This window comes from Equus przewalskii, chromosome 16, assembly GCF_037783145.1.
Source record: "Equus przewalskii isolate Varuska chromosome 16, EquPr2, whole genome shotgun sequence".
In the NCBI taxonomy this organism is placed as follows: Eukaryota; Metazoa; Chordata; class Mammalia; order Perissodactyla; family Equidae; genus Equus; species Equus przewalskii.
The window spans coordinates 74,607,531-74,625,487 of record NC_091846.1 but is presented as its reverse complement, the minus strand read 5'-3'; the positions used below and the strand labels follow the sequence as shown (position 1 = coordinate 74,625,487).

Here is a 17,957-nt window from a genome sequence, read left to right as displayed (position 1 = left end):
TCTCCGAGAAACTCCCCATTAGAAGAGATCTTTCAGCAGCATGGCTAGCAAGAAGCGAGAAGAGGGGCGAGGCTTTTAGCTTTAAGCGTTAGGGGATATTGGATCAGTCGTCTTAGTTCTTAAGATTTGCTTCTAAGAATTAATTGGAGCAAATACATCTCAAGGGAGGGGAAAAAAAAAGTTTGCGGAGCAAGGACAGTAGTTGCTGTCCTTGCAAGTCGGGGACTCTTCATCTTGCAGCTGAATCAATACTACGACTAATTATTTCTGGTTATCTTTTATGGGTTTGTAAGACATTTCTTTTGTTCGATGTAATAAAAAACCCATTGTTTGATCAGTGACTGACTAATTATGATAAGTAATTTGAAACATTCTTGATGAAACTTGTCTGTTAATTAACATCAACAGCAAATGGAAACTAACAGGACAACAAAGTGTTAGTGCATCCACTGTTCCCTGGAATTGATGCCATCTTTCTGTGGTGTGCCCAATAAACCAAAGCTGCCAATGGTTAAAAAATAACAAACAGGTGGGAAGGTCTGACTCACCATGGAGGAAAAGTTATTGTAAAGCTACACAAAGGAGTCCTGAAATACTATGAGGGAGGGGGTGGGAAAGAAATGTCAGGAGGTTGAGTGATCTACTGTGTAGTGTAAGGAGAGCGGTTTCTTTCTTTCCTTTTATTTAAAGTGTAATTCCTAAATACGTTCATCTCATGCTAATCTGAACTAAGATACTTTTGGTAAATTAAAGTTTGGATCCATAACATTGTAGTTTGGAATTATTGACATTGTCTAGCTATGTTGTAATTATCATTAATACTGTTAATTTTTATCAACTCAATGGCTTTCTTTTTATGCTTTTAGATTTCTACCTGGACAAGGACTGGTACTATACCCACAGATAGGAGACAAATTGGATATTATTTGCCCCAAAGTGGACTCTAAAACTGTTGGCCAGTATGAATATTATAAAGTTTATATGGTTGATAAAGACCAAGCAGACAGATGCACTATTAAGAAGGAAAATACCCCTCTCCTCAACTGTGCCAGACCAGACCAAGATGTAAAATTCACTATCAAGTTTCAAGAATTCAGCCCTAACCTGTGGGGTCTAGAATTTCAGAAGAACAGAGATTATTACATTATATGTAAGTATAATTCTATTCATTTATTTTATACAAATTAGGATAAGGTAAATAGGTTTGTATTGATTTTTATTTCCTTAAAATTATTATTGTGGCAAGTATTTGGTGAGAATCTTTGCTGAAGGTTGTCCATGTTTTTTGAAACCTTAATTGAATGTGGGACCCTGTACTAACAGTACTCATTAAATACAAATACCTAAAGAGAAAAAAACCTCCTAGAGTTTTTATAGTTTTGAAATAAGTAGATATATGTGAATATACTCGGCATCTCTACTGGCGAAACCATTTTTAAGGACCATTGGTGAGATTTTGATAGGTGAATCTTGTGCGATGACTTTTCTCTTCATCCATCCATCCATCCATCCATCCATTGACTCATTCTTTTAGTATTTCCTCTATGCCAGAAACTGCTTAAGTGCTAAGGATTCAACAGTGAACAAGATGGTATAATGGTACTCATTTCACATAAAGGTATCAATCCAGAGAAGATGGAGCTCATAGGTTCAAAAGATGGGGTTTACAGGCAAACCACAATTATACATGGGCATGTTAAAACCAGATTTAGAAGAATAAAACAACACTTGGGTTTGCTTGATGAATTGCTCTTTTTTGTCAATCTATATAGTAATTTGACACATTGTTTCAGAAACAGATACTGTGTATCCTTTGGGTCATCTCTGAGCTACTGTTCACTCACAAGGCTGTGAAGTCAGATGATGCACCCCCTGGAGCACATGCCTACTAGGTGCAGATCACCTGCAGGCGCAAAGCAGGATCACTCTGGGGCCAGGGTTTCGCCAGAGTGCAGTCTGGGTGACTGGGACAGCTGTTCACGTCACACAAGCAATGAAATATTTTTTCTTAATTTCTTTGGTTTAAAATTGTGCTCATGACTGGGTTGGGGTCTCCACTCATTTGTTACTCAAGGCTTCAGTTCATCAGGGAATGCTGAGCTGCTGTCCACTGGCTGCACCCTTCCAACTCGTGCTGATCAGATTGAAGCTCTGGCTTCTCATCCCACTAGCTGCTCTTTAGAGCACAGAGTCAACAGTTCACTGAGTACCTATTTAGTGTTCAGTAATATACTACGTCTTCCTACATTATTAATTAAAACAAAGATAGTCGTAGCTGTCTAATTATCTTGTTGTCCTTTGCTGTGAACCTGAAATGCCACATAAATTGAAAAGCTATTTTTAAGCCAACTTGATACACAGACAATGGCTTAGCTAGAATAATTGACAAAGAAAAAAGGAAAGTGGTAAATTATAGATTTAAAGGAATAATTATCATAAAATGAAAATAAAAGTGTTCTGAGGGATGAAACAAGCAGATGGGGTGGTAAAGTGTGCAAAATATATAGAGATTTTCAGTCTGTATATATTTTCAAAATATTCAAAGATTTCAATACAGAAATCTTTGAAAATATAAAATAGTTATTTGGTAAAATAAATGGAAACCTTAAGCTTTTTGTAAGTCGAACAGTGTATTATTTGAAAAAAAGACTTTTTAAGTAAGACTGTTTACCAAGAACGCTAATGTTTAGCATACCATTTGTAGGGAACTGAAACTGACCTCTGATGAATTCATGAAGAAGGTTAGTGCCCCGGATTGGGTGGGAGAAAGAACATGGAGGATGCTGAAGAGTGGAGGCCCAAGAGTATCAGATGTTGCTACAGTGTTAAACGTGTGTCCCAGAACTGTGCATGCAGCCCCAGTCCACGAGCTGACTCTTCCATGGAGATAAGCCAAAAGACCCAGACTCTCTCCTCCAACTTTAGTTTGGACTTTTAAAGATGGCTTTGTGAATTCTAGGTTCCCACTGAGTGCAAGTCTGATTTCGGCAAACACTGTGGGTTGAGCCTTTAGTCTGAAATAGTATGCAAGAAATGCAAATAAATACATGGTTTATCAACATCTTTTTGTTTAATGTAGTGAGCATTTAATAACTACTTGTTATCAACATGTGACAGATTTGTGTTTAGAAGCACAACTTAATTTATAATTATAATATTAATCTACACAATGATGGCATCTCTTATTTTTCTTTTTCTAAAAACGTAATGTTAGGTTCAGTAGCAAGTAGCTGAGCTGTGCTGCCCTCCAGAACTCTCCTTAGAGTTATGATTTACAGTGCAAAAGCCTGCGGTAGCCTGATAAAAGAATCTTTCTTAAAATAGACTTGAAGGTTTCAAGTTTGAAACCATGCGAAGCTGTTTGGATGCTGCTGGCTGGGTGACTGGCACAGGGCTGGGTCGAGGGCCCAGGGCCCAGAAGTTCACCGGGAAGTCCAGGGAGATGCTCAGCAGAGTTGGAAGACTTCCACCACATCACAGACATAGGAAGACTCTCAGATACTTGGGAAAATGCAGAAGCCGATTGCCCACCCTACAGCAAAGCTCACTGATGCACGGCTTTCCCTGGAAAGAAAATGAATGATGAGAAGAACAAATTTTAAAATGGTTTAAAAAGCTAATGTTGACTTTCTGTTGCTTCTTCAAGAATCCCAAGATTTTTAAAAGTCACTAATTTCCACATCAGCCACTCACACGCACTCACTCCTACACGCAAACACACACACACACAGAGTCACACTCTACTTAAAATAGTGCTATGCTAGGTAGCATGATGGAAAGTACTCAGATTTACAAGTGTATTTTTAACACTTCAAACCATCGATTCACTTTGAGACAGTTAATAATATTGGTATTTGAGTTGCTGTAATATGTATGACATGTGTTCAACTCCAAATCATAGTGTCTAGTTAGTGAGCACCTTCATAACTTTGAGAATTAGTGTGGACATCATCATTATTGTGTGCTAGTGTCTTTCCTCGGGAAGGAAAAAGAGAAGTTATTGTTTGGAGTAGTGCTTCATTACCCTAGAGGGGAATGGTCCAAACTGCCAGTGGACTGAGTTGTTGTTGGATAATTCCCTAGGTGAACTGGCCCCAGGAGCACCGGGCCAGCAGCCCAGAGCACTGGGTTCTAGTCCTGTCACTTGAGCTTAATGAGAAAGTCACTTTTTGTTTCTTTGAATTTTAATTTCTTTTCTAGAAAGTGCTTTTATTGTTGTTGTTGTTGTTCTGGCCATTGATGGCGGTCTGCAGTTTCCAACCTTTTTATGGTTGGACGTACACATCCAATATAGGACCTCTTGTTAGTGTGGCTCGTCTCCAATCGAAGTGGACAGGATCTGCGGTAAATTCTTTAAAGACATTTAATTTGATTTACGGTATTACTAGATTAGAATATAGGCATCACACGTTTGAGTTTTAGAAGTAAAATATTAATTTTTAATTGGAAATGTATTTTTAAACCTACCAAGTACCCACTAAATTCCCTTAGGAAATGACATGGCAAGATGAAACACATCCTCATTAATTCTTCTCATGGATGATTATTTGCTTTGACATGTGGCAAAATGACATATATGGGTTTTCTTAATGTTTAGAATTGACTTTTTCAAGTGACCTATTTCAGTAATTAGCTTTGGGCCTTATTTGCATAATAAAATCTCCTAATGTTACGTGATCCAAAGGTGGGGACGTTATGACTATTTGGTCTCTAAAAACCCCCTGTTCTTCATTACATTCAGATTCTTAATTGTCTTGAAAACATAGTAAGCACTTTACATAGGCTATGGATATTTTTATTATGTCTTTAAAATTTAGACAAGTTTATGAAGTAACTGTTCTGAAGTTGCCCATTTTCAGGGGAAGCTCTGTCTTGGTAAAAGTCCCATTAATATTAGGAAAGCATTCCTAACTGCCTTCTCGGCCTTCATCCATACTTGTGTCGCAGAGGTTTCTTGTAGATACTTCCTATGCTTGATTTGCAGCAGCTTTTTTTTTTTTTTTTTGAGGGACTCCTATACTGTTTTCCATAGCCGCAGCACCATTTTACTTTTTGGTTTTTTTTTTTTTGGGGAAGATTAGCCCTGAGCTAATATCTGCTAATATCTCCTCTTTTTGCTGAGGAAGACTGGCCCATGCCACAACTAGAAGGACCCACAACTAAAATATACAACTATGTACTGGGGGGATTTGGGGAGAAAAGGCAGGGAAAAAAAAGAAGATTAGCAACAGTTGTTAGCTCAGGTGCCAATCTTTAAGGAAAAGGAAAAGTCTAGCCCTGAGCTAACAACCATGCCCATCTTCCTCTCCTTTATATGTGGGACGCCTACCACAGCATGGCTTGCCAACCAGTGCCATGTCCACACCTGGGATCCGAACCGGAGAACCCTGGGCCACCGAAGTGGAACATGCACACTTAACCGCTGCGCCACCAGGTCGGACCCCGCAGCTTCTTTTTAGAAGTGATAACCCAGAGCTGAATGAGGTGGCAGGTTTGATGTGTTGGCCTTTACAACATCCAGCCTTGTGAAGGTTCTGTGGGTTGGTTGTCCAGCCCCAGCAAAGGACCTTGCAAAATACCCACAGAGAGGTTTTTACCACACTACCAAAATTATGTGAGTCAGAGATGGAGGAAAAATGGGTGCCATTGTGTTAATACCTTTCAGGTGAACAGTGGCCATGGCAGAGTCATTAGACAAGGGGACCACATGCACGGGGCACCTCCCAATTTAGCTTTCCATGGCTTTCACGTTATTTTTCTTTAAAGCTGTAGCCAAGACATGGACTTGTGGAATGTCTAAGAGTCGTCTTTCCTAATGATTGATTAAAAGTTCTTGCGTACTGTATACTCTGCCGTGTTCACAGTGGTCCTTCCACAAGCTGTCCCTCGCTCTCCATGCCTTGGGAGAGTCTTCCTTGAGAAGCACTAAACGAATCTGAATGAGTCACCATTTCTTAGGCCCTTCACTTGGTTAGCACTCTAAGGCATTTTTTTTTTTAATCAGAGCATATAAAATTGGAAGGCTCCACAGTCAGCTTTGCTATTTTTTAGGCGTAAACTCCACTTCTGAACAAAATTGCAAAATAAATCAAAATGCTTGCACACAAATATAATGAAACACTATTCTTAAGCAAAACAGAACAGTAGATTCCATTCTTGTATTTTGTTGAACATATATATACATTTGTTTATTTTCCTTTTCTGTTTTTGGTTTGCTTATTTCTGGGAGGTAGATCTGGCAATTGGCACTAAAATATACTGAAGTACTAGAATCTCTTTCCCCAGCAAAATAGTTATAGGAGCTTTCAAATGTCCTTTTCTGTATAGATTTCTTGGGATATATAAGAAAATGCAGCCTCTGTAAAGTGATTATGTGCTATATTTTATGAATAAATTTATATGATATGTGTAGCAAAAGCTACATTTCCATCAAGGTTAATGATCTGGCAACATCAGCCTATCACGTCCTCTGACTTTGTTGTGAGGATTTATGTTTGATACCTTGCATGTAATTGCTGAATTCAAGCATTTAAACACATTTTTATTTTTAACCTAAAACCGTCATCTTTGTAATAGAATGTTCATCAGAATCTTGGGTATTTGGAGGTTATATCCACACACCACTTAGAGTGACAGGTCAACATAGTAGTTGAGAGTCTGGAGTTCTTGAATGCCCGTCAAAAAGTGACTTACCAGTCTCTGCCTCAGTCTCCCTCTCTGTAAACTGGGGATGATGACAGTCCCTGTCTGGGGTTGATGTGAGTTTAAATGGGGTTATGAGGGTGAAGCGCTGACTTCCATGGCTGGCCCCTAGGAAATACAGCTGTCTCTGAGGGGGAGGACGTGGGAGGCAGAGGACTGAAAGCAAACCCTTGCTGTCTGGCCAGCAGCGGGCGGGGAAGATGGGCTCAGAAAGGATTGTTTGTTTCGAAAACCATCCATAAGGTGAAACTCCGGGGAGTTTACAAGTTTCAATAATGCTGCATAACTTAATTATAAGATCTTCTCTCTTTGTCTTCTTGGAGTGTTATAAAAGTTCTTTTGTCTTTGGACTCCCTTACCAAGAAACATGCATTTATGTGTCTTTTAGTGGGTGGGATTGCCCACACTTGTTAGAAGATCCTCTTAAGACCCAAAAGAGACAGACTGGGAGGAGTCTCGCCTGCGTGGAATCACTTTCCCCACTTGCCTTTCCACCAGCTCGGCCAGGGCTTTTCCTCACGCCCCTAGTATGCAGAAGAAGCGCTAGAGTTTTACTGATAATTTGAGCAGCGTCCTAATGTAGTATAAATATTCTTCTAGAGAAAAAATGTGTCAGAGTTGCCTTGTCCCTGAGACTAGCTGGAAAGGTACATCATTTCCTTAGTCTAATAATTAGAAGAATGTGCCTCTTATTTTTTCCCATAATGTGCAGTCCTTTTCTGACTGGATTGAAGGCTCTCCCAGAGTGTTCCGGTAAGGCTCCTTGTGGAATTTAATAGGAAGAAAGCTTACGTTCTTTCGACCTAAGGAATAAAGTCTTACTTCTGCTTATCTGGAGATTGTGCTGAGAAACTTGTGGCCTGCAGCTCTGATGGGTCCTGGCCACTGGGATGTTGATCCCAGATCCCTCAGCGTTTAGGACAGGGCTGGTGTAGATCAAGGCTCTTCACGCTCACTAGTGACAGATCATCTCATTTAAAGCAGACAGGGCAGAGCGAGTCCCGCGAACACTCTTCCTTATTCCCAAAGTAACCAGCAAAAGAATAAGGGGACTGATTCTTGAAGTGGATGAGGGGAAATGGAAAACCTCATGTGCAGAAGAAGAGCAGAGCAAGAGCAGATGAGACATGCGGGCAATGACTTGGGAAAAGAGAATTATTATTTTAGAATTGCTCAGAATAAAACTACCTTCACTGTTTCATAAAATACATCTTAATATCTTTAACACCTGTATTTCGGGCTTTTTAAAAGTCCACATAGATTTATAAATAATTGAACAATACTGGAGACCTAATATACACATGAGAGAGAACAAGTTTCTTTCATAATAGCCTTTAAATATTCATCATGAGGCTCAAAACTTAAAGCAAAATAAAGCACTTTAGAAAATAGCTAGGAGGCACAGATAGACATAAAAAGATTAGTTTGAGAAAACTTATTTGTATAGTTCTCAAGAGTCACACATTGTTCCTAACACTCTGAAATCTCAGGCTGGGTGTTTGATCACTTAGGGGCGAGTGTTGTGGCCTCACATATTTTGTGTCACTTTGTAGTCCCGAAACACAGGTGATAGAGAAAGTTTATCACTGTGAGAAAACCGAAGCTTAGAAAGTGTGAGTAGTTTGGTACAGTTCACACAAGCATGAAATGTCAGAGTCGGAGCTCAAACCAGGGCCATCGGACCCTTAGAGCAACGTCATTAGTTTATGGCGGTGCCTTCTTGGTCACCAACCACATAAGTACATACACAGCGAGAGGGAAGATAGTGTATGGACCTATTATGTGACATGAAGAGTAGAATAGAGAGTGTCCGCACATCCATGTCACATGCCTGGTGACAGTAGAGAGAGTATACAGACATACAGAACACATACATAGCAATGGCAGAGAAGCTACAGATACCTAATGACCTCTCTGCGTGTATCAGACCTGGGGGGCCTGATCCCTGTCCTGTGTTATGTAACACGTAACTAACTTCAATCATATTCCCAAAGTTGAGCTCAGAAAATCCTACAGGGCAGTAGGAAAGGAGAAAGGGCCATTGGGAAAAGGTGGTTGTAATAGCAATTTGTCAGGTCTTCTGAATTTTCTTTTTAGATCTAGTCTATTAATCAGTTTCATTTCTTCAATAAGACTACGCTATTTTCTGTTCTTAAAGTGTTAAGTACTTTGAGCCCCTTGATAGAAAGTTGCTAAATAGTAAAATTATAAAAAATAAAAATCTCTTAAATATGCAAATAGAGGCAGTAAGAGACTTCAGATTTCCTTAGCCAAGTACAGTGCTGCAGTTTGGATGGATGGATGGATGGATGGACGGATGGGATGGACAGATGGACAGGCAGACAAAACTTCTGGCAGGGGCAGAATTGATCACTTCACAGAGGAGCCGGGCTGTGTGTTGCTAGAAGACAGATGTGCTTCACAAATGACTCTTTTAGGGAGGTAGTCCAGATTCATTGCTCCTGACGCTAAGCCGGGAGATGAAGGTATTCTTTTATTGAAGCAAACATGTGGAAAATTGCTCTGGATTCTTAGAGTACAGAACATGTCCCCTGAATGGAATAAGGTTCATGTGTAGGGCAGATTCAGACAGGGCACTTCAGTGGGGTTACTGCTGGTCTCTAGGTGGTCAAAGCAAATAACATCATGTCCATCTAAACTATTATGCCATGAGAGTGGCGCATTTTCTCATCTGCAGTGTTATATTCTAAACTGTCAGCAAACATTAATTCAGTCACTGGTGAAATCCTACCGCCCAGAGATGAACTCTGCCTCAGATGGATGTTTTCCACTTCAGTGCTGCGGGCTTGCAATTACTGGGTCATTAATATCATTGCATGCGATTAGTGACAGTAGAATGAGCAAGAGGTTTGTGGGACGTGCACCCTCCCCACCATGAACTTTTTACTCTGACCCTTTGCTCTGCAGTCGTTTCCATATTTCCACAAAGATCTTTTAATGATTAAGACAGTTAAAATCTCAGGACTGGGCAATGGATTGTGTGCTAGAAATAATTCACTCAAACACATGCCTCTTCATGGTTCAGAGTATTTTCCTTAGATATTATCACTATCTCTTGACCAGAAAGTCTCATTTTTAAAAATCTGAATGCTAAAGTAAAGCTAATAAAGACAATAGGGAATTATGTTTTATCTTTAGAACTCTTAAATCATTCTTGTTTTGTTTTTTTGATGTGAGTTTAGTCATTATATTGAAGTGGTCATCTGGCCACCTATTTTTAAAACACAATTCTCTTTCTTAGTAAGTTTTGGCCCATGTTAAGGTTGACTCTTATGTATAAAGGTGATTATTCTTATACCGTTGACTATCACATTCTCACAATGTTAACTTTGGCTAAGTCACTGTGACAATAAGATAAACTCTAGTAAAGCATACTAAACGAAAAGCTTTTTTATGAAATCATGTTGAGTTTTTTCACCTAATGAGAGATTCTGCCAACATAAATCATAACTTCTGGCAGTAAAAGCTTAGACTTTGAAAGGGGTAGTTTTCCCTCAACAGAATCCATTAAAAATTAAGATGCTAAGGTATTGCAAGCAATATTTTGAGGGGAAATGAAGTAAACCACTCCATAAATAATCTCCTGTGTTTGAGCATGCCCTAGAAAGAAGAGAGACGGGTGGTTTATTGCCAGGCCTGTTTGATCTCTCTCAGAAAACTGTCAGTGTACCCAACTGAGCCTGGAGGGTATTTCTTTTATTGTAGTGCATGCACACACACACACGCGCACACGCATACGCATTCACTGCTCCTTTGTCCCCCATCTTTTTCACTCTGGTTGTGTGTAATCAGTGACTTTCAGGACGGTGTTATCAAAGATAACTATGATAACTCGATAGGTTGGCCTCCCTCAATGACCACATCTTGTAGGATATATGAGATATGATAATATATATTATGTTGACACCTTCAGATTCAGTTCCACATAGTATCCTCAAATTTCCCCTCTTCCCAAAAAAGTAATATAAAGTGGCAAAGTAATATATGTCATTAAGTCTTTTAGTGAATACCAAAGCAGTTTACTAAACTGTTTCAAGTTTGTTACATTTTTGAAAACACCTCATTTCTGAGCTAATAGAATATCCTATCATTGTTCATGATGAACATTTGAAATTGAGAAAATAACATTATATGATTTTATTCAAGATCATCCATTTTATACTCAGCACCTGGTATCTTTACTCATATTTTAATACTAGAATACAGGAGGTAAGGTCTAAGTTGTGACTTATTTTAAAATTCATTTTCCAAATCGTTCTGTCTGTGGGAGAAACTAATTAATTTCATCGTACAGAAGTCACTGGGGCTAAGCCAGTTATTACTGCTTAATGCATGATTTACTGCTTTAAAATTTCAAAACACAACCATAGTGATATGATTTTCATTCAAGTATTTCTTCTTATCCTACTGGAACAATGTTTCCTTGGGTGAGAAACACACAGATCCTACAGCTCTAGTAGTTTAGACAATGTTTCAACTGTGAACAATTCCCCACACACTGGAATCAGTTCACCAGATGTCAGTGAGAGCCAGCTCGTCAAGCAGAGACTTTAAAAAAACAACTTTCTGTGGATTTTCTATATTTCTTTTTGAAAATATCTTCCTTTGTATTTTTCTTTCTTCAAATTGAGGCCACTTTAAGAAGTATCTATAAAACTTTTACTCTAAGGTCAGGCATTATGAGATCAAATGCCGTATGATTTGAAATAATGCTGAACTTTTTTTGCTAGTACAACAAGCAAAAATAACGAGGCCCTTGGAAAGTCATGATGGAATATTCCTCATTTCTTTCCCTGTAAATCCACAGAGAAAAGCAGGTAGCAAGGAAGAAGCTAGAAGAAGTGAATTTTTCTTCTTCCTTTTGGCACTTTATACAGATGTTTCTGTTTCAGAAGTTTTTATTAAAGGAAAAAACATTTATTTTTGACGTTCAGTGAACGTTATCATTTCCATGTTTAGAATTTTTCTCCCAAGTTAATATCTTAAAGGATAACCATGATACTCAAGGCATGAAACTACACTGAGTTCTAGAAATTGAATCCCTGCTTCTGTAGCATGTATTTTGAATTTGCACCACACATTTTGAATTTGAATTGCTGTCAAAGTGTTAAGTGGATCTTAGCTTCCTGGGTGTATGTTCACCTTAAGTAATTACGTTTTATCAGCCTCCTTGTTTTTCAGCTTACATATCTCATTCCATTTTTTTTCTTTTCAACACTCACAAAGTTGCTAGCCCTGGTAGAAGAAAATAGTAACCCAGTTTGTGTATGATGTTTTTTTGAATGTCACGGCTTTACTTTCTGTGCTTCTCACTTGATTCTGCTTCCTTTCGTTCCTCACTTGGCCGGGTAATAGGCTTCTGGTTCTTCAGAAGTCTGTGTTAAGCTTACGGAGACTGAGATGTCAGAAGGCTGCCCTAAGAAATCACAATTTTCAGGGCCGACGTATGATGACATGGTGGAAAAGAATACAGTCACGAGTTGCTTAACGATGGGGACACATTCTGAGAAATGTGTCCTTAGGCTATTTTGTCATTGTGCAAACATCATAGAGTGCACTTACACAAACCTAGAGGGGATAACCTACTACACACCTGGGCTCTAGAGTACTAATCTTATGGGACCACCATCCTCTATGCAGTTGGTTGTTGACCAAAACATTGTTATGCAGCGTATGACTACAGTACAAAGAGGATGGGATTGGTAGAAGATTTTCATAAAATGCTGTTTGTTTCATAATCAAATAAGAGAGAATTATGTCATGTGCACCTTTGTATAAAGACAAGGTTTTTATTCTTACTGGAAAACTGAGCTCTGTGGCTTTCCTGACTCTGTATGCTTTTCTCTCTCTCTCTCTCTGGTGGACTTCTCTGAAGTTGATAGAAATATTTGTTTTGAGTGTCCATTAATCCCCTACCCCATTCCAGCCCCATCCCACTAAGGTACCTTTTAAAATAGTTTGAAATATCCTCCATAGTGTCAGTGTATGTTGATGTTTCATTCTTTCCGTCATAACCTAAGGATTTTCCTTCAGTGTGATGTTATTATTCTGTAGGATGTTTTCGTGCTGCCCGCATTCTTAACCTCTTTGTGAATAGGACCCATATATGGGCACAAATCCAGCAGCTGAATTCTCCATCTGATTAGCACAACCTACGGATGTGATACACTTAAAAACAGCCAAGATCCAGTGCAGCAACTAAGGCTCCTGGGGTGCGGAGCAGTAACAATCAAATAAAGACATGTTAAAATGCAATAATACTTCCTCCGTGGGCACCACCTAAAAAACACAGCCACGACTATTCTTGCCCTTTAGTGTGCTTTACTCACTGATTCTCCTTTTTTCTACTCAGATAACCAGCGTACTGTTCCCAGTGAGTATGAAGTGCAGATAAGTTCGTGTGCAAATGAACGGGAAGCCACTGACGCTGGCTGTGTAGTTTTCAGATATTAAGAGAAATTTCAGGCAGTGTGAACTCAGGGTACTTTTTTGCTGAGCAAAGATCTCCACCCACTGAAGGTCAGGCCCTCGGGGACAGTGTAATGACTTCAGGGCTCTGACTATGTGCAATTAGATCTCTGAAGCAAGAGCTTTTAAAGCAGGCTATAAAATGCCCATGTATCTCTATTAAACCTATTTTCTAACTAGATGGAGAAACTTCTCTAGTAATTTTTAATTTTATAAAGTCTAATTTTTCCATGGGCCAAGGGAAAAAAACTGTCTGGGCACTAAAAGCTTTGGTATAACAATGTTATTTTTTCTCTCTAAATGATTAAATGCAATTTCATCCATTTAGTAATACTATGATTGTGGGGGCAATAGATAATGCTAGCAGGGAGACATCAGGAAAACTAAGTATAATGCAGTAACAATTTATTTTTACTCTTTCTCTAAGTTAAAAATTCCCAATACATTCGAGTATTAAATAAATCACAAAATTGTCTCCTGAACTGAAAATAGAGTTTATTCCCAAACATTAGCAATTTCTTGTTGTTTTTCAAAGTCAGCTGCTAAGCCTTTTAAAGCTTCTTGGTGACTGGCCTTTGTGGCAGACATCAGAATATTAATCTTGTGGCTTTCTTTCACAGTTCACTGCTGGTAAAGAGGCGCGTTCCAGACAGGACGTTGTTGGCCCTGCTGTTGCTCAGGGCGGGGCAGGAAGCCCTCTGGAATTAGACCCACGCTCCCCACACTCCCTGATAAGGAGGTTGTAGGGGAGGGAGAGGTTAATTCTCATTATGGGATCAAATATAAAATAACTTAAAGTCACTCTGAATTATTTTATAATTGCTATAAAGTTTACCTTCAGAAGATTCAGTTGGTACTGACTTTCTTACAGGGTTTTCTGTGACAGCGTAAATCATTCCTAACTTAGGGCAAAAACCTTTCATGGCAGAACATCTAACTGTATTTTCAAGTTTAGCCTCTTTTTAAACAGCCAAGTATTTGGGATGCTATTTTAACGTTAGTAATGAATTTTTCAATATCTTCCGGTAACCTTTGCAACTTCCAAGTTGACTTAAAGGGGAGTCTGGAATGTAGTGGACAAACCGTCTTCGCTCACAGCGTTGTGCCCCTTGACCCGCCCGTGACCTTCACCCTGACTCTCCCCGAAAGCAATGGCCTCCGGCATCCCAGAACTCTGCCAAGGCAGCATCTGTGGATTTCCCTCGATGCGTGTCCAAGGCTTGAAGGCTTTTTTCTCTCTGAAGAATAAAAAAGTCTCAACTGTGAAAGATGCAAAGCAGTTTCGTATGATTGTCCTCTACTTTCTTAGCATCTGCGGACATTCAATTATAGATTGCCGTTTTACTTGAATACTTTGAGTTCTTTGCACTTGGAGGTTATTCGGACATCACTTTGCGTAAACCTAGGGAGCTCTGCACAAAGGCATTGATATTCAGAAAAGGCATTGACCTACAAATTAAAATCAAAGGAAAATGTCACGCAAATTATGTGCACCTCCTGTGCTTCCAAAGTGACCAAGCAGAAGTAGCCAGTAGTTTCTGCCTCTGCAGATGCCGTTTTCAATTACATTGCCAGTGACTCATCTCCGTCAGGGCTTCTCTTAGCCTTCTGGGTGTTCATTTATCTTTTTTTCCTTTCAGACCTAAATCTTTGACCTTTTTTCCTCCAGATTACAATAAACAAAATGTATATTCTTCCCTTTTTTTTTCTGTGCACCAGCCTTCATATCTTATTTTTATCATTTGTCAGGTTAGTGTCAAGCTTTTAGCAAGAAAAAGTTAGTCACTTAACTTTGAGTGTGGTACACTTTTGCATGTGCGTGCATTTATGTGTATAAGAGCTAGAAAGCATTGAGATTCCACTTAAATTACGTAAACTAAACCTTTGAAACAGCCAACTTTGAAACTAAACTTTTGAGGCAGTGAAAAAAAGACAGCGGTTTTCTACTTGTTTCTGTATGAAAACACATCCTAATTTTTGGGAAAAATCAAATGAGAAAACTCTACATGGGGGCTGGCCCGGTGGCACAGCGGTTAAGTTCGCACATTCCGCTTCTCGGCGGCCCGGGGTTCACTGGTTCAGATCCCGGGTGCGGACGTGGCACCGCTTGGCATGCCATGCTGTGGTAGGTGTCCCACATATGAAAAAGTAGAGGAAGATGGGCGTGGATGTTAGCTCAGGGCCAGGCTTCCTCAGCAAAAAGAGGAGGATGGGCAGTAGTTAGCTCTGGGTTAATCTTCCTCAAAAAAAAAAAAAAGAAAGAAAAGAAAACTCTACATAGTTAAGTGAAGATTATAGAGCTGCTCTGAAATTGTCCAGAAACAGTGCCCCTCATAGATATCCATACTGTTCTCAGCCTTTAGGAGGAAAGGATAATTTGAAATTTAGGCACATGTCTGGAGGAGGGAAAAGGAAAAGAGAAGGATGAAGAAATGGAGGGGGTGGTAAGTTGATTTTTTGTTTTTAGATTCACAGAACCATGCAAAGTTTTTAGGTGTTTGTTTTAACTTGTCTGCCAAACATTTTTCTCAACAATCTACAAAAGGATGCTATCTACTTTGTACCCCCCAAAAATTATTATGGCAATTTTTGCCCAGTTTCCCAGGAGAAACTCAGTGTCAGCAATAGCAGAGTGAGATATGATTGTGAGACTGTGAACACTAAGGAAACACTCAGATAAGCAAACAGATATTTATACACGTTAGAGGCAGCCATTGTTTTTAAGGAAAAGGGTGAAAGTAAAAGTTGATAACTCAAGAACACAAAGGCTAGTCAATAAGTGCCCTGTTTTCCAGCTCATATAATTATCTATGATGTCCATATTTCTATACGTGCAGCTAGAGCTTGTTTCTGACCCACCATTTGGAAAACAAACAACCCTTTAAAAGAATGTCCTTTTGATTTGCTTTTGCCAGAAAGTCTGTCCCTTTTTCAGTCCCTTTAAAAGTATCATATTAGTAGACAAGACTTTGGTTATCAAAGTAGAAAATGATTTACATTGCAGAAAGGTATATGAAACACTTCTGTTCCTTGCCCCTTGAACTTTAGAGGAATGAAAATGTCTAGCACTCTCCACTTTCTTTTCTCTTCTGGAACTTGACCTGTCATTTAAATCCTGTTCCTCAGGAAAGTACCTGGCAGCCTCTCTTTACAGCTCTAGTTACCACGCTATTCAGAGAACTCAACATCCTAAAGAGACAGAACAGTAACCTGTTTAAACAGAGTAGAGCATAGGATATGTAAAAAAAATCCTGAAAATGGTCGAGTATTCTGTCCTCCTTCTGTCTCTCCCTCTTGAAGTGGAAAGGGAATGGAGCTGGTGAATGTGCGGCAGGTGGCTGCGGGAATCCTCACCTTATGTGCCAAGTTGCCACCGGACCTGACAGGTGTGTGTGGTTCTCTTCTGTCCATCAGAGTTGTCCTGCGAGAGGTAGCTTGGTTGAAGAGTTTGACTGAGCTCGATCGTGGTAATAACTCACTCGTTCTTTCTGGTTCACAAAATGATGGAGACAAACTTCAGAATTTGAAGACCTAAATTCTAATATGCTTCTTAAGCTTGAATACGGCTGGGAAAAGAAGAAAAGGGGCGTGGGAGTCTCCTCTCTTAGTGTTTACAGAACTTGGATGCTTGACAAACAGGGCGCATCAAGCTGATTGTTCTCAAGGCAGGAAATCTGTAGTAGAGGAAGCAGGTGTTGTGTGATGATTACCACATTTTGAAATTACTGTATTAACTATTTTGCTCTGAGGAGTTTGACCCCAAAATAGTCAGTAAGCTTTTTGGAAGATGCTATCCCTTTTATCTATAGACTTATTCTGCATCAGTTGATTACAAAGGAAGGAGAAAGTGCTTAAGTAAATTTGAAACCAGATAACATACATGGAGCAGTGTTGACAGTATCCATTTTTCTTTATTTCTTTTTTTTTACTTTTGGCTTTCAGCATCCCATACGTTCAGAGAACTTGTGACTGAGAGTGAATTCTTATTTTTCAGATTGTTTTCAGACATTTCATGTTCATGTAAACTTGGCTTATTGAGTTCCTGATTTTTCTTTATTTTTTTGTTTTGTCCATTTTATTTTTAATCAGCTACATCAAATGGGTCTTTGGAGGGCCTGGATAACCAGGAGGGAGGGGTGTGCCAGACAAGAGCCATGAAGATCCTCATGAAAGTTGGACAAGGTAAAGACCATCTGCCGCTTCGTGAAGCCACTGTAATCTGGTTGAGCCCCCAGCTAGTGTGGCGCAAATGTTGCTGACACCGCCTTCATTCACTCTTCTCTGTAGTTTTGAAAGCAAACCTTTCTCTGCACCTTGAGCCACTGAACAGATTTTCTCAAGTCAATGTAACAAACTTCTTTTATTAGAGATACTTCTAAAAGTTAAGGTCAGCCGGGTAGACTGTCTATTGCCATATACACACATATATATTTTTTCTTCTTAAAAGCGAAACACCTCTTTGGTTCATAATTAAAATATCCACTATGAAAACTAAGTTTCTGCAGTTTTGCCCATTTCTGCATCTTGACTACAGAAGACTTTTGTTCACTGAGCTTTTTCACATATAGATAACCTATTGTGCAGAAAGAATTATTCTTCTAATTAGAAATTGGTATAGTAGTCAATCAACTCGCTCACTTAAATTGAAATGTCATCTGCAATGCTCTTCCTGCCAAATGCAAGGATCCCTATAGTTTCCACAGATGGCCTCACAATCTAAACCTCTGAAATAACTAGTGTAACCATTTTGTTTTAAAAGGAAAATT

General features: G+C 39.2%; 1 protein-coding gene across 1 annotated transcript in view; it reads left to right on the top strand.

Annotated features, from left to right (window-relative positions):
• EFNB2 (ephrin B2) overlaps positions 1-17,957 on the top strand; it is a 45,124-nt gene that overhangs the window by 21,749 nt on the left and 5,418 nt on the right. Inside the window, exons 2-3 of the mRNA XM_070579262.1 lie at positions 867-1,150; positions 17,281-17,373. Coding sequence (XP_070435363.1) covers positions 867-1,150; positions 17,281-17,373 — 377 coding nt within the window. The remainder of the gene's footprint in view (positions 1-866; positions 1,151-17,280; positions 17,374-17,957) is intronic.